Source organism: Corvus cornix, chromosome 2, assembly GCF_000738735.6.
Source record: "Corvus cornix cornix isolate S_Up_H32 chromosome 2, ASM73873v5, whole genome shotgun sequence".
In the NCBI taxonomy this organism is placed as follows: domain Eukaryota; kingdom Metazoa; phylum Chordata; class Aves; order Passeriformes; family Corvidae; genus Corvus; species Corvus cornix.
Window position 1 is genome coordinate 146192087 of NC_046333.1, and position 21385 is coordinate 146213471.

General features: G+C 40.1%; 1 protein-coding gene and 1 long non-coding RNA gene across 5 annotated transcripts in view; both read right to left on the reverse strand.

The window, feature by feature from the left end:
- Nucleotides 1–379: 379 nt before the first annotated feature.
- Nucleotides 380–5353, reverse strand: LOC109145407. Its single transcript, XR_002046774.1, has 4 exons — nucleotides 4981–5353; nucleotides 4668–4730; nucleotides 810–917; nucleotides 380–689 (listed from the first exon to the last, which is right to left on the reverse strand). It is a non-coding gene; the product is annotated as an uncharacterized LOC109145407 (long non-coding RNA).
- Nucleotides 5354–10824: 5471 nt separating this feature from the next.
- Nucleotides 10825–21385, reverse strand: part of KCNQ3 (potassium voltage-gated channel subfamily Q member 3) — a 203934-nt gene continuing 193373 nt past the window's right edge. For all 4 annotated transcript variants that reach the window (XM_010404760.2, XM_039548206.1, XM_039548207.1 and 1 more), the window contains 3 exons: nucleotides 19685–19783; nucleotides 17901–17985; nucleotides 10825–17013 (listed from right to left, as the gene is read on the reverse strand). In XM_010404760.2, the coding sequence (XP_010403062.1) occupies nucleotides 16276–17013; nucleotides 17901–17985; nucleotides 19685–19783 (922 nt within the window). In that variant the 3' untranslated portion in view covers nucleotides 10825–16275. The remainder of the gene's footprint in view (nucleotides 17014–17900; nucleotides 17986–19684; nucleotides 19784–21385) is intronic.

Below are 21385 nucleotides of genomic sequence, written 5' to 3' on the forward strand. Positions count from 1 at the left end.
CTCCAAATGAGTCAGTGCTAGAAAATGTTAATCTCCCATGTTCCTATGAAGCTTCAACTTCTCAGCCCATCCAAGCTCCCCTTTGTATATGTTTATAAAGGAGAAATACCCAATAGAAAATGTATAACAGGGCTTATAAATTGTGATGCAGTGTTAATCAGCTGTATTAACAACCCTCAATTAGTCAGAGCTAAATTTGGCCTGATAATCTAGGTGGTAGGAGCTCTTCTAACCCTTCTCTCTCTTTCCTTGTAAACCTTTCTGATTTCAGATTTTTGGCATGGGATCCAGGAATAGACATCACCTGGTCTGCCCTGCTGAATGGCATCAGACCTGTAGCTCCAGCCCATCAATCTTGCCCACACAGGGTGAAAGAACCAAGCCTGCCACAGATGTGGGAATGGGGCTATGGGAGCAGTTGGGAAAGAGGCACCTGGATTATTCCCTGGGGAGCACCAAATCATTGTCCTTACCTGTGCTGAAAACCAGAAAGAGACATAGAAATCCCAGGCTCATCTTTGCTGCCACATGCCAGCAGAACCCCTGCATTATGGATGCTGACTTCCAACAGGTTTGGCTGGTCCAGGAGAGAGAAATTCTCTTTTCGTGGTGGTCAAGTTTGTAGCATTGAGCGATTTTTTCCAGCCCTTGTCCCAGAATGATTTGACCACAGGAGAAATATCAGATCTCTGTGATGCAGACAAAGATTGATGATGGAAACAGAAGAAACAGAAATCCCACAATCAGTACTTTCTTTTGCCTGTGGGTGCCATGAGTTTAGCACGTAACTCTTGATTCCTGAGTCCTACCTGAGTGACTTTGCTGGGGACTTGGTAAGGTTGTCAGCACAACCCTCTTCTCTGGCAGGATGACTGGTGCCTAAAAGGCACCTGACACATCAAGTGCCTAAAGCCTTTCTGTTAAAACAAGATAAAATTTGCTTATGTTTAATTTCTAACCAGAAATGTCAACTGAGGTTCTTTTCCACAGGAATGCTGCTTGTCTGATCATTCCTGGTCTTGGATTTCTGTAGTTACTATCACCAGGTTGTGTCCTGTGCTGCCTTGCCTACCTGCTTGGGAAGGATTAGCAGTGGTCTGCCTTTCAGACCATGAGTGCTTTCCAGGTTTCAAAGATTTAATTAGAGGTAGTTAGGGAGGAAAAAAAAGTTTCTTTTCATGTTTCCCCTGTTTTTGTAATATCAGAGCATGCCAAATAACTCAGCAGTTGTCAGAAAATTAGGAATGATACAAAAATCAGAAAAAAAAAAGAATTCCAAAAATTTTTACTATCCTCTTGGAGTAGCTAATCTTTCAATATGCAGCAAATCATTATCTTGAAGATAATACTATTTGATTAGAAAATTAGTATGATCATAATTAAATTATTTTTCATATTAAAGTCTCTAGAGAAATAACACATTCAGAAGACAGTTTATTTGTATTTAGTGGCTCTAAAGAGATTCTTCTTTGGGATGAAACACTAAGTATTTCTGTGTTTGAAATGTCTGTGTTAGCTGGTCAGATGAGTCAAAAATATGTAAGTGCCAGCTCTGCTAATTCGAACAAAGGTCTGGGATCTTCCAAGAAGTTCATCCTACCTATCCAGTCCATCTGCCCAATTCTTTTTACTGAGCCCTAAGCCTGGACTCATCCACTGTTTCTGCACAGCATGTGCAGAAGAACAGAACTGAGGCAGAAAGTGTTGGACAAATCTCATCCCCAGACTTCATATTCCATCACCTTTCTATGGAGTAATTATGCATGGACATACTCCAGTATCCCATGGACAAGTCTAGCACCAAAAATCCTAAACCTGGCTTTTCTTGCAACAATATTTGGATCTGGCAAACTGCTAGGCTACAGACCGTGAAAGTATTGCTGTCATGAAAACCACAGGGCGTGACTCCCCGGCAAGGCTATCCCCACTTCCACTCTCTGGTGTTACGAAGCTTGCTGGGATTTGTAACAGCTTTTTTTCATGAATCTGTGGACTCTGTAATTAGGGAAGACCAGTGTGTTAGTTCAAGCCTGCTCACAGGCTGATGTGATGGAAGCAGTGGAGGTGTAGTCTGCATGGAGATAGGTATAAAACCGATCCACATCTCTGGATTCTGCTCATTTTTCTGTCGTCCTCTGCTTTGGTTCAATGAAATAGAGAGGAGTTGGTGAGAGGTGTTCCTCAGTGGAGCTGAGTATGAGGAACTGGTGCTTTGCAAAGGTGCAGGGAGGTGGCTGTTGGGGAGAGCAGGCTTTGGGAGGTGTAGAGTTAGGTGATCGTTTAAAGTAAGGTTTGTAACTACATGTGTTTTGGAGCAGGTGGTCTGTGGTGGCTGGTCCATCTAGACAATTAAGTGTGCTATTAAAGGGGAACTATTGGGTTGTGTTTTCGTTTGAGGTGAGAAGTGGGGTGATTTGCTGCTTTTTTAACAGAACATTATGAATTTTGATTGTACTATGAGAAGTGAGTGTTGTGTTAGCTCTGCAAAATCTGCATTAGGATGAGTCGTGCCTTGTGATGATGGTTCAGTGTTTATGGGCCACAGAACCTCTGAGCACGTTCCCCATGACCTATTCCATGCACACAGGAGTGACCAGGCTGCACAGCCAGTGCTGTCCCTGTGCACACCAATACAAGGGACATCAGCAGGGAACATGGAAAACAAGTGCTGCCACTGAGCTGTCCCTGAGGTGCAAGGCTGGTCAGCTGGAGGGTCTCTGCAGCCCTGACTGGTGAAAGACCCTGCACCCCTGCACTTCACAGGAATTTTGGCTGCACGGCAGGTGAAAGACCCAGACCTAGGAGGTGGGAGAAGAAGGCATCCCCTGCCCTATTTTCAGTCTGTCCATACAGATGGATGGCCAGTTTCCAGGACTTCATTTTCCAGGACCTGCTTTGAGGAAGGTGGGCTCTCCTGGGTCACCAGTGAATCACACTAACACTGAAATACTTGGTAAGAGCATTTCAGAGGCTGATGTGAAAGCACAACTGTTTTACAAAGGTTCATAAGTAAAAGGGTACATAGCAGGCGATTTCCTATCAGAGATTTAATTTAGTACTGATTTATTTAAACTGGCCTAGAGCTGTTCGTGGCAGCAGGACAGGGAAAAATCGTTTGACAGAGAACTTGGGGTAGCAAGTAAGAGCAGGGTCTAGAGAGAGCACATTCCTAAAAGACAGAGAAGAAGCAAGAGGACTGACACATGAAGGGACTGTCTATTCTAGGAGAGAGAGAAAAGCTGTAAAAGTACAAACAAAATAGAGCAAGATACAAAGTTGTGCTTGGAAGCATTCCCTGCACACTGCGTGATGCTTTCTCTCTCACCTGAATTGTCACTTCCCTGCTGTCCTCCCCACTGAGCTGCTCCTCTGTGCTAATCAACACAATTTTCTCCACACACAGCACTGATTTCCAGCAAGAATTCAGAGAAGGCATTAACCTGGCCTCATCACACTACAGACTCAACTAAGCAAAATCTAACGATAGGGACAACAGGTAAACATAACCTGGAAGGATGGATCACAGTAAGACAAATCCTGTTCTACTTCTAGCAAAAAAAAATGAATATTGTTGGTATAAAAAGATGGAGAATCCTCCATTGGTGGAGTTCATGTTTTTCCTGAATGCCGGATTTAGCACTGGTGTGTTCCCTGACCAGCACAAGATACTTGAAAAGAAATTACAGATAAATCTTAATACTAGGGATATCACTCCACAATGGACTACCTTTGCTCCTCATTTGGCAGAGACATTGATTTAAATTTGAAGCATTAGCTTTTAGCTGCTTCCCAAAATCTTTTTCTGGCATTAACTCTCTGAAATTTATGCTATCCAAATAAATTTCAAAACCATGTGTGACAAATATTGCTAGAACTGCTGCCTGAAATACCTTATCTCTCAGCAATGTGAATATTGGTAATATTAACTCTTGCAATACACGTCACATTTGCGTTACTCTGGTTATCCGAAATCCAATTTTTATTTATCAGGGACAAGTCTTTATTACTTTGTAACTGTATCTCTCTTGAAGTGACACCACTGCGATGACTGAAATACATGTCCAGATTGCAAATATGAAACCCGCATTGTCCTCCAGATCAAAATCATCATTTCCATTTCAGACTGAGCTGAGATTCACAGGCACTGAAGGCGCCAGTGCCTCACAGCCCTGAGCAGGCAGAAAAATCCCATAAACTGACTCAGAGAAGGTTTGCCTTCTGATAAAGGCTGAAGCTCAAGCCTTTGGTAATAAATTCTCCTTCAACTTTACTGGATGTTATAATCCTCCTCTGCTATTTTAAGCTGAATGATATTAGTAGAATCCGTTTTATTTAGAACTGTTGATCCAGAGTTCCCTGAATTGCTAAATTGGAGATTTTAATCCAGTTCAGATTATCTTTATACATGCATGAAGACTTCTTATTAAATCCCTCTCTGTTATTCTGGGTTAACAGCAATCTGAAACCAATGTGTTTATTAGCTATGCTTCAGGAGAACTCATTTTAATGTGGCAGGTAACCATGAAGTTTGAATTGTTTTCATTTTTCCTGTACAAATGTAGTGCACTCCAGCAGTTTCCTCGTGTCTTCACGCTTAACAGAGTGGAACAGAAATTAAGAGAACAAAGAAATAAAAGAGGAAAGTCCTTGAGTATGAATTTCCTTACCTTCATTCAGTTGCAACATCTAAAGGTCATCTCTCATTTTAAGCACACCATCATCCACCAAGTCTGAAGAAATATTTCAAGTTAATGTGAAAACCTGACTACGTTACAACAGCATGCTTCATTACAATGAAACAATTACTTCTTAAGTTCAGATTTTTTTGTGTGAAAATGCAGTAAAATTAAATAAGTATACATTTAATAAAAATACATTTAATTAGCTACATTTCCACTGAGCATTAATAGTACAGCTGAAATGGTTTCCTCCAAGTACAAGCGAAACCACCAAGATCTGGAATAGTTAATATCAACTTACCTGATTTCTCTTGATAAAGATTATTATCTTCAGAGCCTATATTAAACTGGAGGTTATAGCCAGGTCTTAATAAACACTTTGTGAAAAACTTTGAGTAGATAGGCTTGATAATCTTTCCTTAAAATCCTGTGCAAATTGTTATCCTAATCCCTGAAGGACTAACTAGAGGTAACACAATCGTAAGCACACAGTGCCTGTTGAATCCCTCATGGAAAGGCTCTGTGGCAGGTCAGGTGGGGATTGGAAGCTCCTTTTGGCAGTAGAATTGAATTGTGGAGGATTTTTTTTTCCTTTTAAAGGAACAGCTCAGCTTACTGCAATTAGACCAATGCCACCTTTGATGGTGAGAAGTAGACAAGAGTGAGCCCCTTTGGTAAAGCTTCAGCCATCCTTAAGTTCAAACAAGGGACATTGTCAAGAGGGCAGAGATGAAGCCTGAACTATATCTTAAGTGTGGAACCTCAAAAGGAATAAAATGGCAATTAAACCAGGAAAAATTGCCTGAAATCACGGTGAGGTGGTGAGGAAGGGAGAGAGATCTGGTAAGAGCAATGACATAAGGCAGTTTCAGTGATGCTGAGTGATGTATAGTAGTATCCAAGAAATGATCACTGTTGGAAACAGTGGGCCAAATTCTGCTCCCATTTACTCCGGTGGACTGGAAATGATTCCTCTGAAATCAGTGAGTTTAGGTGCAGCACATTTAAAAGCCAATGATCATCCATTCAGTAATTTTACCACAATCCACTGAACATTTCAACTCATGAAATCACTCAAAACCTTATAGCAATTAATAAAGGAAAGTTAAATGGATTCATAGTTGGTTTATGAAATAAAAAGTGCTTCAGTGACCATGTTAAGTGTGTGGATGGGCTATGTCTGTCTGTCCAACACTCCTGCCTTCACCAAGAACTTCAGGATCTGTGAGGAAACTGAAGCCCCGTTTAACAGAGTCGTAGCTGGTAAATAAGATGCCCACACATCTGTGCATATGCATGCACAATCTTACCTTTGTTTTCTTTTATTCTGCCTTTCACAAAAAAACATGCAGTGGGGTGTCTCTGCATTTAATATTATTTAATTCTATATGGAATTTACTTGTGTGGAAAAAAAGAAAATTTTCATGACTCGTGACTGAATGCTGTAGCTTGAGGAATATGGAAACATCTTTTCTTTGACAAGACTTACTTTTACTGACTTAATTATCAGTTGCTCAATATCACATCAAGAAGGCTGGGATGAAAGTCCTCTCTGTAACAGCTGACAAAACCAGGTATAGCCAGGAAAATGTGTGCGCTGGGATCACTTCCAGCCGTTTGATGTTTGCCTATGAGGATAATTAGACTTTCAGCAGGTTTTGCCTCATGCTGTGTTTTACCCTGGGACTCTGTAATTTTAACTTTCCTCAGCTGCCGAGCAACGCTCAGGTGACCCGGGAGGGGGCTTTTGTTCAGCCCCAACTTTGACTCTTGGGGACAATGCTGTGTTCTCACTCAGAACACCCCTCTGAGCAAGTAGCTTTCTCAGGAGTATAGTCTTTACATGCCTCCTTTTTCCAGCATCCCTTTGTGTGGCAGCACTGTGTCCATAACTACCATCCCAAAATCCAGAACAGGAAAAGAAGACATTTTTAATGTCTCTTAGTAACACAGTATAGGCACATAATTAATATAAATTACCCAGTAAATGCATTCATTTGCTGAAGGTTGCATAGGGTAAGGCCCCACTAATGCAATTTGAAGAAACACCAATTGAAGGAAATGCCTGTAATTTATCTGTAAGAGAGAGGACAGTGTGATGTGACATTCTAGTAAGGAGGGAGAAAATGAAGTCTGGCTGTTGGAGCTCTATGTCTCTGTGCGCTGAGAGCACAGAGTGAGAGCAATGCACCACTTCTTCCTTCTGGCTTTTTCTTAGACCTTTAGATGTGATCAAAAGCACACATTTCTCTATAGCAATTGCAGTGTGTGTGAGTGACTGCAGGAGCTCCAGCCATACATCCCTGTGTCCTCAGCCAGTGGCACCAACCCTCTTCCCCTCCCACCTGCTCTGTCCTGGTGTGACAGTGCTCTCAGGGACACCCTCTGCCCTGCCTGGGCTGTGAATCATCTCTGCCCTAAAAGATGACCTGTGGCACCTGGAGCACTGTAGTACCTAAAGCACCTTGAAAACCTGTCTGATTTGCCTACCTGGAAAACACATATCCAGCTGTGCCTCTGTCTCATCAGATACTGCCGTGCAAGAGAGAAGGAAATGCCACTTTTAAATAGAGAACAAAGAAGCAAACTTAACACAAGTTTACTCCAGAGCATTGAAGCTTTATTTTCAGTTACACTTCATTTTACTGTGGCAAACGTTTCCATGAAAGCATCTTTGAGTGATTGATAATAAACTTTGTTTAGAAATGTATCAATTGTGTAAATTCCATTTGTTCTGAAAAAGCCTGATTGCACTTCAACAGTTTTCTGTTAGTCCCCTACCATTACAGTTTTACAAGATATTTAGCTTATTTTATTAAGAAATGTACTAGCTCTATCAAGTTTACTTTCACCTGGATTTAATTTCAGATTTTACCAGTATCCTTCTATTTTATTTATTTTTGCACAAGTTCTATTAAGGACAACTCTCTAAATGTAATACTGTTTCTTTGTCAATTCTTTTTCAGAAGAGTAACATTTCCTCTCCTAAAAGAAAAACTATATACAGAACCACAGAATTATTAATTCTGGAAAAGAACTTTAAGGTCATGGAGTTCAACCATTAACCCAGCACTGCCAAGTTCACCACTAAACCACATCCCCAAGTGCCACACCTGGACATTTTTTACATACCTCTAGGTAGGGTGATTCCACCACTTCCCTGGACAGCCTGTTCCAGTGCTTGACAACCCTTCCATTGAAGAAGTTATTCCAAATATCCAATCTAAACCTCCCCTGGCACAACTTGAGGCTATTTCCTCTCTTCCTGTTTCTTGTTACCTGGGAGAAGAGACCGACCCCCACCTGGCTACAGCTTCCTTTCAGGGAGTTGTAGAGAGCAATAAGGTCATTCCTGAGCCTCCTTTTCTCCAGGCTAAACATCCCCAACTCCCTCAGCTGCCCCTCATCAAACCCTTCCCCAGGTCCATTGCCCTTCTCTGGACACTCTCCAGCCCCTCAATGCTTTTCTTGCAGTGAGGGGCCCAAAACTGAACACAGGATTCGAGGTGAGGCCTCACCAGTGCTGAGTACAGGGGCAGAGTCAGTGTCCTGGCCCTGCTGGCCACACTATTGCTGATACAGACCCAGTGCCATTGACCTTCTTGCCTACCTGGGCACACACTGACTCATGTTCAGCTGCTGTCAACCAGCACATCCAGGGCCTTTTCCTCTGGGCAGATTTCCAACCACTCTGCTCCCAACCTGGAGCACTGCAGGGGGTTGTTTTGACCCAAGTGTAGGACCAAGCACTTTGCTTTGTTGTACCCCAAATATACAGTTATATATATAAACATGTATTTATTCCCATTCATAGAACTTCTTTCCCATTTCAGAAAATGTACTTAGAACTGAAAATAGTTCCTGCAATTTAAATAAATTTTTCTTTAATTTTTCTTATTAACATTTTGTTAAGATTGGTACTAACACCACAGAACATCCTGAACAGAATGAGCATTAAAATCTACACACTGTTTTCAGTAAGAATGTTTTGTATATTTATTAGTCTAAAGTAGGGAACACTTTCTTTTGAAGTGTCTGATATTGTGAAATTTTTTTTGGATTCAAGCATGCTCTTGAGGGAGAAAAAGGAGAGAAACTGGGAAAAAAGGAGCCATGGAGATTGTGAAAATGGGTAGTGGCGAGAGGCCAATAGAAAACCTAGTGTGTGAGTTACAATACATGAGATTTTCACACAATACTATGCACCGCTCCTTGGGGGCTTCCAAAGATGTTAGTTTGTGATCAAGCACTTGGCATTCATAGATATAAATCTTCATAAAGTTTTGATTAGATACAGAGAAGTTGCAACAGCCCAGAACTTAGAAAACTATTAAAGAAATTATCAAGTGATTTTATTTCTGATAGGATACCTGTCAGACACATAACTGATCCCATCAAGTCTGCCAAAACATTCATGGCACATATTACACCTTTTTTCGTGATCCCTGGTTTGTATTCTGCTGTCCATCTGCATCTGACACAAAGAAACAGGAGAAAAACTGTGGTGCTATCCCAAACCCATTGGGCTACCAGTCATTATCTTGGAGGGCAATTTCTTTAAATAATGGCTAGCTCTCCTGCTGCTCTCTGCCACGGGGCTTGGCTTTCCTGATTCCATCCCTTCTCTATGATCCAAGAGGATGCTCTATGTTTATCAAGCAACCATTTTACCCTGGCAAGTCTTAAAAATCAAAGTATCCTGCAAAGAAAGAAACAGAAGGATACACTGAGAAAGTTCCACTCCTGACACTGTTGCTTGAGCCATACTGGATTCAGTTTTTACCCTTTCTAAACTGCTGAGCCAGTCTTATTCTGCTTAGGTGGGGGACATTGTATAGGATCCCAGGCATCCCATATAGACATAAGCACAGGCTGCAGGAGGGAAAACCTCCCTGGATATAAGCAGGGCTTTGTCTGAGAATAGGTACCACATCTTGTTCCCATTTTAGAGTCCATTCCTTAAAAGATCAGACCCAGTGCCTTACTGAAATCCAGCAATTTGTCAGGCTCTGGTGTTTGGGTGACACCAAGGGGAAATTTTAATGCAACAGCTTTCAGTGCAGGTCAACAAAAACTGAGTGGTCACTCATTCTGCCTGTGACATACTCAGGTAAATGTCATTGCTGTGCCTGGCAGCTGCAAGGTTCAGTTCAAGCCCTTCAGTTCAAGCTGGGACATTCACTGCTAAAGCAGCAATGATAACATGGCATAACATTATCTATAAAAGTGAAGACACTTGAAAAAACCCTGGACCCCAAAAGGTTCAGAATTCTACACTCTGGTGCATTAGCTTTAAAAAACACAAACTGTCAATCTTTGGAAAAAATAGATAGAACTGGGCTGTAAGAGCCTGGCAACCACCTTATTTCTTATTTAGTTATTATTTTTATTTAAATAGAATAATTTAAAACAGACTCAAAAGCACTACAACTTAATATTGCAGTTCTAAAGGATCTTTTAATTATTCCCACTTTACAGTGATTTAGAAGTGGGATAAGACATGGCATAAATGTTGAATATTTTACCTACCACAAAAAATTAAAAAACCTTTTGTTAGTTTCTATTTCAAGTGCTCAGCAGAGCTGATTCCTTGGTGACAACCATGAAACTGAAGCCACAGAGAATGCCTTAAAAATACCTCTCTTTGCCCAGATACATTTTTGGGAAGAGGTGATGTTTCACTTCTCTGACTGTCTCATTCAGACACAGGACCTCACAGAAGTGCACCAGCAGAACCAGGGGTAGAATTCAAGCAAATTCCCTGCAGGGGATATTCTGATCATGCTTGTGCAATTACTGTGTTCTCTGTATATTTTGTTTGCAATTTCATAATATTTTAGCACATTAATGTCTCCAATATGAATGTATTTTTCCCCACTTTTTGTTTTTCCCCACATGTATGCTCAAAGCCATATAATTTACATGGCCACTAAATCAAAAGATGTCACAAATAATGGGATCATTGTGTATTGACAGAGCTGGCTGTGGAAGCCAGAGAAAACCTACTTGTAGCTGAGTTTAGTCCTGCCTAGATGAAGTCAAAAGGGTGTTTGCCAATGTCTCTGCTGGGGGTACATTTGACGATGTGTTCTTTGAATATATGTGAAGGTATCACAACTTAAATGAAAATAAATTCATCCACATCATAATTGAAATTTCTATTTATTAATAAGTGGTGGAGTTTTTAAAGACAGAACATAAAAAAATCAGTTAAGAAGTATTGTTTGCATAATATAGTGAAATAAACATATTAAATTTGTTCAAATATTGGACAGTGCCAGAATAGAAATTACACATACAGTTTAAAAATTACAATAAATAATATTATAAAGAGCACTAAAGGCCACTTGTATAAAAGTCGTGTTCCCTTGTCAGCCAGAATCTGAAAAGCATCTTTGTAGCATGGAGAAAATTTCAGTGAGCAAGGCACAAATACTAGTAATAATAAGATGCCATAACTAGAAAACAAAATGCAGTTGGCTATGTAACCTTCAGTCTCAGCGTGTTCTTCATGATGGAAATAGAATCCCATTTTCAGTATTTTGCTTCACTTAACTTCAGAGGGAAGCTACTCAAAGCTGAATTGGGAAGGATCAAATCTTACAGCCCAAATAATCAGAAGCAAAAGTGATACCCAGGACCTTCATTCCCAGAGTGCCCAGCTAAAAACACTTGAAAATGGCCCCTTTTTTCTCTGCACCTCTGAAAATAGTCTTCAAAGTGAACACTCATGCTTATCTGGGCTCCTGAAAAAGTGACATTCTACCAAATTCATGAGTTGCCATAGGAAATTTAGGTTTGCAGCTCTTAGGCACCTAGAGCTTAGTGGTGGGGGCTGTGGGGGGCAAGGAACCAAGATCCATCTCTTTCCTCCTGTGCTCCGCAGTAAGCAAGACAGATTTAGTTCTCATCTAAGCAGATGTGACACCTCTGCAGCAGCTGGGCTCCCAGCAGGGACGAGTTCGCTCCTTACTCTGCATTTTCTGATTGCTTTAGGCTGTGATCTTGCAAACTGGTTGGACCTGGGTGCTCTCCTGAAGGCCACAAGGCAGCGGCCCCGCTACACCTGGGCTCAGGTGGGGTTTAGTTTGCAGCGCTCCTGGGACACCATTTGAAGCAGAAAAATTTTAAACTATTTCCACTATGGACCATAACAATGCAGCAACGTTACAGATAAAAACAGAGCAAATATAGCCAAAGTCAGTTTAGGGACTTTTTAATCAATCTCTCCATGGGTTATATTCCCTTTTATTTTGATAGGAGCCAGACTGATAAATTCAGTGCAGGGAAAAGCCAAGGCAAGTACAACAGCCATTACCTGACTAGATTTTTTTTGTAAAGTGCCAGCTCCTTAAATAGAACACAAACCACATTTACCATACCTTCATGCTTCAACTAAGCATTCACTTCTGCCTTAATCAAATATTCCTGGTTTGCATCTAAAGTGAGGAAGCTTAATTGATAATAATGCTGCAAAGAGAGGCACACAATGTAAACACAGATTCACATTTTTGAAAACTTCCAGACATGTGGCATTTGTTAGGGATTGAAAATCAGTCTAAAAATGTAGCCAAGAAAAATATCTCCAGATTAGTGCTGTCCTTCACAAGTCAATTCATAAATAAAGGCAGATTAGAACCCAACCGTGCTCCCAGTGCATCACTCTGAGAAGGTTTCTAACTTCAAGGAGAGCAGAGAAAAGCTTCACACTTTCTAATTATGAAAGATATCTCAAGGCCTGAAATGAGTTGAGAGTCATCAAAGTCATTGATACTTGTTAATGTTAACTACATGTAAACAAAGTGTTAGAGTCAGTTGAGATGCTAGAAAGATCTGACCCAAAGAGATAACTCTTAAACTGAAACATCATGCAGAAGAAGGAGGTATAAATCTAATTAATTCCTATTAAAAAAGTTACTATTGACCCAGATGCCTCTCTCAAATGAAATTGTGAATAGACATTCCTTGTGTGTGGAAGCAGGTCCTGACCTTCTTAATGTTACTGGGATCCCACATAGTTTGTTTTGCTTTCTCCAGTATCTATGGCAGGCACATAAACCGCAGTTCTAAGGTGGATGTGCTCCCTGGACTCATCCTGATTGGAGTCTGATGATGTTTGTGTGCATATCTCAGATCAGGAATGGTCTCCAGATCTCACCTTGACATGTATCTGTTGTCAGCACAAGCAGCAGAACTGATGGATGCCCTATTTTTAATCCTGATGATGTAAAGGGAAGAGAGCTGCTAAGAGCACCACCCATATGAACAGAGCAGTGACTGGTTTCAGTGCTAAAAAGAATAAATAAATATTAAAATAAGCTAATCAGATCTGCCTTGTCTCATTTCTTGGATCTCCTTCACAGGAACCACAGATGTCCACTGCAGAGGATCTTGCTGAGTTTATCACCAGTACTTTTTAAGAAGAGGCAGATTTTTTCTGGCATCATTAAAATTTCATGATGTGGCTACAAATACCTGACCTGACGCCTTTAAGCTGCATATTTCAAATATATATTACATGCCATAGAAAACACTAACTTCAAGACAGTTCAGCTGCTAAGTGTGCACAGTGCAGAGCAGCCCAAATTCCACTTTCTCTGAGGCTGCACTCTGTGTGCATGTGAATATTCATCCAAGTCTCTTGGATTTTGTCTTGGAAAGAACATACCTTTATAATGAGGCTATTTATGGATTTTCAGCCAGGTTTAATATTGAGAAAAGATTCCTTTTATATGAGCTGTCGTCGAAGAGAACAGAAACCTGAACCGAAGAATTTCAGTGGGAATTGGACAGGGAACTGCATGGCATAGCAACTGTCAAAGGCAGCCACAAACAAGTTTCTCAGACTGCACCTGCTTTTTGGCTGCCTTGATTTTTGATCGCTCACATTTAGAAAGCACTTTAAGAAGGACCAAACTCAGACGAAATCAGTAGGAATGACAGGCCCTTGACATGTAAGAAAACTGAAGCAGGTTTGTCTAGCACATACTTACACCAACTTCAGAAGTGTTGCAATATTAAAATAATTTTTCATTCTTTTTCATTCTCTTGTCATGTGAGGGCTAAATCTCACAAGTTACCACAGACATCTATTACTATTTCAGAAAGCCTGCAGCAGATACAATACAGGTATTTCTAAGAATCACTGATGGCCAAAGAATTCTTCTCATTATGCTAAATCATAATGAATTACACTATGGTAATTTAGTTTTATTCTTCGCTAATTTTGCCACAAAACTGTGCAAAACACAGATTATCTTTCAGATCAATGTTATTTTGTCAGTTAAGTAATTACCAAAATTGTGCCTCATACCATCATATTTCCTGGCTTCAGAACAGCTCCATGGACTCAGCCCAGTCTTCAAAGGCTGTAACTGGTCTGCATTATTTAATCCAGTAACAACAGCAGTTTGTTTTTCCTGAAGATCTGTTTCCAGAAAGATGAATCATTATTTAGCTGAAGAAGCAGATGAAGTAAGAAGATCCTAATCCTTCAGATGTCTCTTCCAATAGAGAACAAACAATGAAGATGAAGGCAATGCTCACATCTGGGAAAGAGCAGAAGCTCCCTGGATGGAAGGACTGTTATGAGATCTCAACAATACTGAGGAAATAAACAAGAAGTTTACTATGGTGGGAAAAACCCAACAAAATATGGACTGGAGCACTCTCTGTCCAGGGCTTTGCAATACCCAGTAAACACTGGGAAGCCCAGTAATGTGTTCTTGTGCTCAGATTGGATGTGCCAGGGATGCTCAGTTGTGCAGCTGCAGCGTAATACAAGCAGTCTCTACAGAAAGCCCCTTTTCTAACATCTTACTTGGGCTAAATCCTTGTGTCTTTGTTAGTCAGTGTCCTGGCCACAATGGGGAAATCATGTGGAGTGACGAGGTCATTCTGGACATGAGGTGGGGATGAGCCATGGCAGAGAGGATGCTCCTTGGATCAGTGGGAGAGAGGTGAGAGCCTTCCCATTGACTGTGTGATCTCTGATCATCTGACATCTGAGCCAGTCACCCTCTGCTCTCTTTGAAGTTGGTAGACCTTTGGTCATTGTAGATAACTGAGTTAAAGGTGAGATTAATCTCTTCCCAAAGTTGATGTGTGCCTTGGTTCCTGTACCCTGTGCTCACGGACGGTACTGCTTCATTTCCCACCTGCTGTAAAGGATGTACAGCATCATGGATGCTATTGCATGGACACCTTTACTCACACCACGTAAGACCTGCATAAGATATTCGGATATGCTAGTTTTACTGGCTTTACAGTTACTACATTCCCACTGTAGTGGTGAGACCTTTGATTCATTTCTTTCCAGTGGTCCAGTGATTTTCCTGGTCTCTTCCTTCTCAATAATTTCCATCTTCTATGAAAAAAAATTTGGCTGAGGCCCAGGGAGCATACTTATCTCTCTGTTGCTCAGGGATACGTAAAAAAAATGATGATTATTTATTCATACATTAATCTTAAATATAGCACACATTCATGGATTTGGAGCACTCCATTTCCAAGAGAAAAGGTAAACAAAGAGAAAGAAATCCTGGCAAAATCTCACACTGTGGGACTTTCAGGGAACAGAATAGCAATTTTCTGCACATCTGAGGAGCTCAAAGCACTTGGAAAATATTAGAGAATTGAGCCTTTCAACCTGTGAGCATGTGTGGAAGTGTAACTCACAATTAACAGACTGGGAAACCGAGGCTGAGTTACATTATGCATCTTACTTAGCAGCACCTAAGTCAATAGAAGAGTAGAGTGTGTAAACCTGGGCTTCCCTACACTGAACAACCTTATTTTTGGAACAGAAAGAAAATTTGGCCCCATAAGTAGCAAACAGACTTAGCAAAAGATTTTCTAAGAAACATCATTATAATCTTACTTTGAGCAATTTTCTAGTGAAGATTTTCAAAGTAGTTTGAGGGATTTCTATTTGCAATTTACAATAAATAAATACCTATGACCAATCCCAGGAGGTGGCTTTGATGATTTAAAGCCCTACCCTTAATTTCATTACAACATTGTATTTCAGGGGTAATCATATAAGAGATCACATGAGAAATATTTATTTCACAAAAACATTTCAATAAGGTCATACTTTGACTCAGCTTTTTCCCTGCTTTCGATATTAGAAATTCTTGGCTTGGTTGATTAGAGATAGATTTGCTTATATTGGAAAATGATTCAGACATTATCTTTCCACAAAGGGATATTGCTTCTGAATATATTTTTATTTTGCTGCTCTGTTTACAAAATGTAGCAAGGACCACTGTATCTTGTCTGTTATCAATTCACCATTGTTGTATTGAAGAGTATCAGATAGATATGTATCATAGAAGAAATCAGCTGTACCATTTATATAGGGCAAAGTCATGCAAACCATGCTCAAAACTAAGCTCCTTAGTTTTGGTAGCATGAAAAAAACTGCATTAGTAAATTGTATGAAATGGTGCAGAATGACTACCACTAATATCACATGCATCTTATGCAGCCATTGGTGTTTTGAACTAGTAAGCTTTGGGTGTAGAGTAAGTGAGATATACAAAGTATGCTTACATTACAAGGAGAAGTCAACCAGTGACTGCCCCCACACACACTTTTAAACTGGCTTGTTTGAAGGGGTCCATATTGAATCTGAAATCCCATCTCCTGTAGAGGACAAGGGCATGGAGCCACTTGGTGTGAAAGGGTCTGTGTCTGTGTCTGTCTCCCCCTCTGCTAGGTAGCGTTTCTCTCTCATCCATGCTGATCCCCCGTTGGGGCCAAAGGGGAAATCGTCTCTCTCTTGGGAGATGCTGAAGCCGCTTGGGGAGCGCTCGAGTTCCTCATGGTTGACAGAGAGAAGGGACAATGGAGTATCGCTGTCTCTCGTTAGGCTCCTTCTCTGCCTCGGAGACACCTTATCTGAGTAAGGGCTTTGAAGGTCCCCTTGGGAATGGTAGCTAACCTGGGAGTCCATTAATGTAAATATAGGCAAAACTGTTGGCCTTTCTGCATATGAAGTTGAGGAAGGTGTGGCTTGCAGTTTGCCAGAGCTTTGCCCACCTATTGATAAAGGTTGTGAGTGAGTCATATGACCCCGTGCTGAGAAACCATAGGGGCTGACTTTGTTGACTGGAACCTGCTGGAAGTTGTAAGGAGTTTCACGAGAACACTGCTCAGTGTATTTATATATTATTGTTTTTAATTCAGAATATTTGTTTTCTTCTCTCTTCTCCCTTGCAGGAGAAGCGGTTTCTTTCAATGGACTTATCTCAGCAACTTGGATCTGCAGCTGTTCCATATGATGCATATGCATATCAACAAGGAAATCCAGTTTCTTCCCCATGTCATTTACCTGAAAAATACCAATGTCATGATATTGCCTCAAGTCAGTTGTTCAAAAAGAGTCCATGATTCTGTACGTGCACTGCTCCCAGCAATGGTGTGCTGCCATCTTTATTGGTCATGGAGGTATGTACAGGGTAACCATGACCTTTCCTCAGAAGCTGGGCTGAAATGGATGACATCCTCTAACTGCCTCAGATTATGAAGACCCATCCCTATGAACTGTGCCAAAAAAATTCTTGGTGTTGCTGGATATTTAACAGTCCAGTGTCCAACAGGACTCGATAACTTTAGAGCAAAGTGTTGATACCAATGGTAAATAGCTATTACCAAAATTCAATATATGGAATTAGCTTTGCATACAGACCTTGTCTCTAACTCTTAATCACAGAATCACAGGATCGTCTAGTTTGGAAAAGACCTTTGAGATCATTGAGTCCAACCTATGGCCTAACACCACCTAATAGTCCCACAACATCGGGATTAACATATCATGACTAATTGCCTTTCTCTTTTGGATAGGGCACAAGAGTGGACAATCATTTTGAGAGCCAGACCCTGCAGAAAAAAGGGCTTTCTCACAACAAACACCAGATGTGAGGAGTATAGAAGTTAAAGGAATGAAAATGTCCCACTTCAACATCGTGGTTAGGATTTTCTGCCATACATAGTGACATCGATTCAACAAGTTTCAAAATGCACACTTCCCAGATAAGTAAATTCTTTCATGAAAAACTAGCAACACAGTTTTGTGATCATTAGAACAAGATCTCTGTGAGTCTTCACCACCAGCAGCAACATTCTGCCTGGGTCAGCCAGAGTCATACAGAATTTATGCCAGTTCTTTCATTTCTGAACAAGCATCTCAGCCTCCATCCTTGTCATGAAATTACCTACCTGTCTCTCAACTTTAACAAATTTGCCCATCATACTTTGGTCTTCAGTATCAGCTGTAGAGGCTTTGGCTACATATGGTTCATTTCTACAAAAAATAAATAACTCTATTAGTGTTCAATATTTCTTTACATCACAATAAGCAGTTTATATCAGAAATAAGAATCATCATCTTGTTGATTTATTCATATAGAACCTTGGAGCCCTTTTAGTTGTTTATTCAAATAGGAGTGAAAGTCTACTCTGTGATGCTAATGCATTCCTAAAATACATAATTTTGATTTTTAATTTAATTTTTTTGTTGTTCAAGTTTAAGATAAAGATTAAAAAGCCCCAGAAGTTCAAAATAAAATTTAAATTATTCTCCAGCTTGTTGGAATAATTTCAGGTTTGTGAAAATTATAGATAGTGCAGTTAGTGGGTCTACAGATGGCCATGTGTTTTTAAATCTAATTCTTTATAATTAGTGTCTCTGGAGACTGAATCTGAGTTTCTAGGATGAGTGTGTTTTTTTCTCAATTTCATGATATCAAATAGTAAGTGTCAGAGATTGGAAATGCTGAAAAGAGACAGCCTGGTCTGGACATTTTAAGCTGATTCCAGAAAAGGTTTTTCATCTATGCAATTTCTTCCTCCCTGTCCATAAGATGGACCAAATTCATTAGGTAAGAAGACGATGTCTAACTAAAGAGCTTTGATTTATAACTTCACGGGATCTAGGATGCTCATGATCAAGTTAAACCTTTATCAAATGGTTTCCAAACCAACCTCAAAGGAATCAGTGTCTTCCCACAACCTATGTCAAAGTCTAGAAAAACAATTTCTGAGCACTTGCTCTTTAACATGATTTGGAACAAATATACCTTAAAACTTTTATCATGTCCAATTCTTCTCTTTCTGACAAAATCCAAAATATAGCCATGAATAAATCTTACTAGAACAAAATCTATAACTAAAATATGTCAGATTTTCCACATTGGGTTACTGGTGATATGGACTCAGGCAGTTTTTGCAATCTGCTTTCCTCCCCAAGTGATCATTGTCTCTTCCATTTACTTAGGTCTCTGTCTTCACATTTACTTGGTTTCAGATTTTTCCCTGTGTGGGATAATTTATTTTCTGTAAGACTGCTTTTGTTCTGAGCAATCACAACAGCTTTGGGGACAGATTGTTGATGGTCTTGTGTGGCTCTTGATGGATATTTATTGACAGATTGATAGTTGAAAACAACAGAAATGTCATTTATTATTGAATTTTTTCCATGTGGAATGCAGCAATACAATAATATGGTGCAATTTTCACACCCAGAAACTTGGTATTACAATTCATTTTAAGTATCTCTCACCAATCATTGGTTTAAAAGCAGCAGCATTAAAAACCTGTGCTTGCCATTTGGTGGGGCTTTTTTCTCTTCAGGAAGATAACTAGTTTACTTTCAAACTGTTGGTGATTTTTATTGAGCTTTTAAGCAGCTTTACAAGTTGAATGTTAGAAATTTAACACATCAGCAATCAAATGCATGTATTTAATTTAAAACCATATTTTCAAACTGTGGAGAAGGTGAGCTGGACAATTAAGAAGCCATTGTTCAGATTTCCATCACACATTTTTCTTAGGGAAGCTAGTGACTTTCTGGCTCAGTGTTTACCCATATGTATCTCATAGCAACATATTCTCTCAGTATCATTACTATAACAGTGGATGAACAAAAATCATGCTTATTGGAACGAATTAACTTTTCATTTCTGTACTAGGCTGTGCTAAATACTAAGTATAAAAGAATTCACCTGGGAGACTGTTGTGAAGGGTAAGAAAAAGCTCCTCCCTTTTGGGATTTCTTATGCTTGGGAGTAGATGGAGGTCCAGGTGTAAAAATCATATCTACTCTGGAAAAAAGAAGAGTTCAACTGTGTAAGTCCTTCTCCAAATGCTATCACATGACAGAATGTGCTGTGCATCTCTGAAGCAAAGATTCAAAAAGGAAGCACTTGTTGATTTGGTAATATATTGAAGGTCATGATGTATCTGTTCTCTTCTGGGTACACAATCAATGCACTGAATTGCAATTACCTGGTAATTTAATGGTAATTAAATAATTCTCTAGCTCACTGTTTCCCAACTTTAGCATTTGAAACACATGACTTCTTTTCCTTCGAAGGAACCAAACAGCGTGATTGTCAAAAAATATCCAATAACAGCTGCTTTTAAAAATGTCAGGAGACCCATCAAATTTTGTGCAGGGTACTGAAAAACAGAACTTGGCAAAAGGTAGAATTTCTGTCATTCTTAATAAACCAATAACATTCTGTCAGTTGTTGTTTCTAACTGTCAGCAATATTTTTGTCTTTACTAATTATTCTTTTGGCTTGAAAAACATAACTTTAAATGAAGTTGCACAAGGAAGCCTGCTTGATTTTTTTATTTGGCACAAAAGCAGAAAGATTGTTTGGAATGGACCAGCACATGTAATTACACTCTTTTACTACATGGAATATTCTTTCATTTGTCACATCCAACTGCTCAGGTGCAAGTAAGTCTCTGTTTATTCAGCCCACACCCCAAAATGACCACATATCAATCAGCACTAATCCACAGACCAGTTATCTGTGTTATTGGACAGCCCATGCAGATACCTTGCAGTGTTTCACAATGCCCCATGGAGTTTTGAAAATGTAACTTGAAAAAGCTCCAGGCAAGCCTCACGAGGCTAGCTAGATCTTGGCTTGGTCCCCAGGCATTGCTGACAGACATGTTGCATACTTGAAAAAGAGATAGCCCACTGCATGGAAAATCACTTTGAAATAAGAAATTACAAAGTTCAGCAGAAAGATCAGAGATTTCAGTAAGATTTCAGCCTTACAAAGCCAAAATAAGTCCAGACAAGGCCCAAATGTGCAGCAGGAGTTGCACTCCGTCAGCCCATTCTTGAGAGAAATGAAGGTGTTTATGTGGCATTTTGCTGTTCAGAGTCACTGAGGGCCTCAGGGAATGTGCTGAGCAGAGACTGAGCACAGACAGCTCCACACATCTGCACACACATCTGCACACACATGGGCTCAGCCCCACACAAGTTTACACCCCCAAGCTCTGGCCTGGGCTCATGGCTCATGGTACAAGCAGCACAAAGTTTTGTAGATGTGCCTCAAAAGCACATAACAATGAACACTTCGGTGTGGAAACAGATGTGGAGGCAGATTACACAAGAATAATGAGGCCTGAAATTCCAATTTTTTTTCAGATATGTCAATTACACCTGAGTGAAGGGGATGTGAAACCTTCTGTGCTGATGTATTTTTGTACTTTTATGGTGTGCTTCACTGGGTACAGGTCAGCAGAGAATCCAGCCCAAGGAAAAGCTCATGGAGAGAAACTATTGATTTTAATTGACCATCTGTAAAATGGGGAGGAGAGAAACTTCATCCTGATCAAACAAGGTCAAGAAAACTCACAGGGCTTTTTTACTCTGATGTCCTTCTTCTACATCTGAG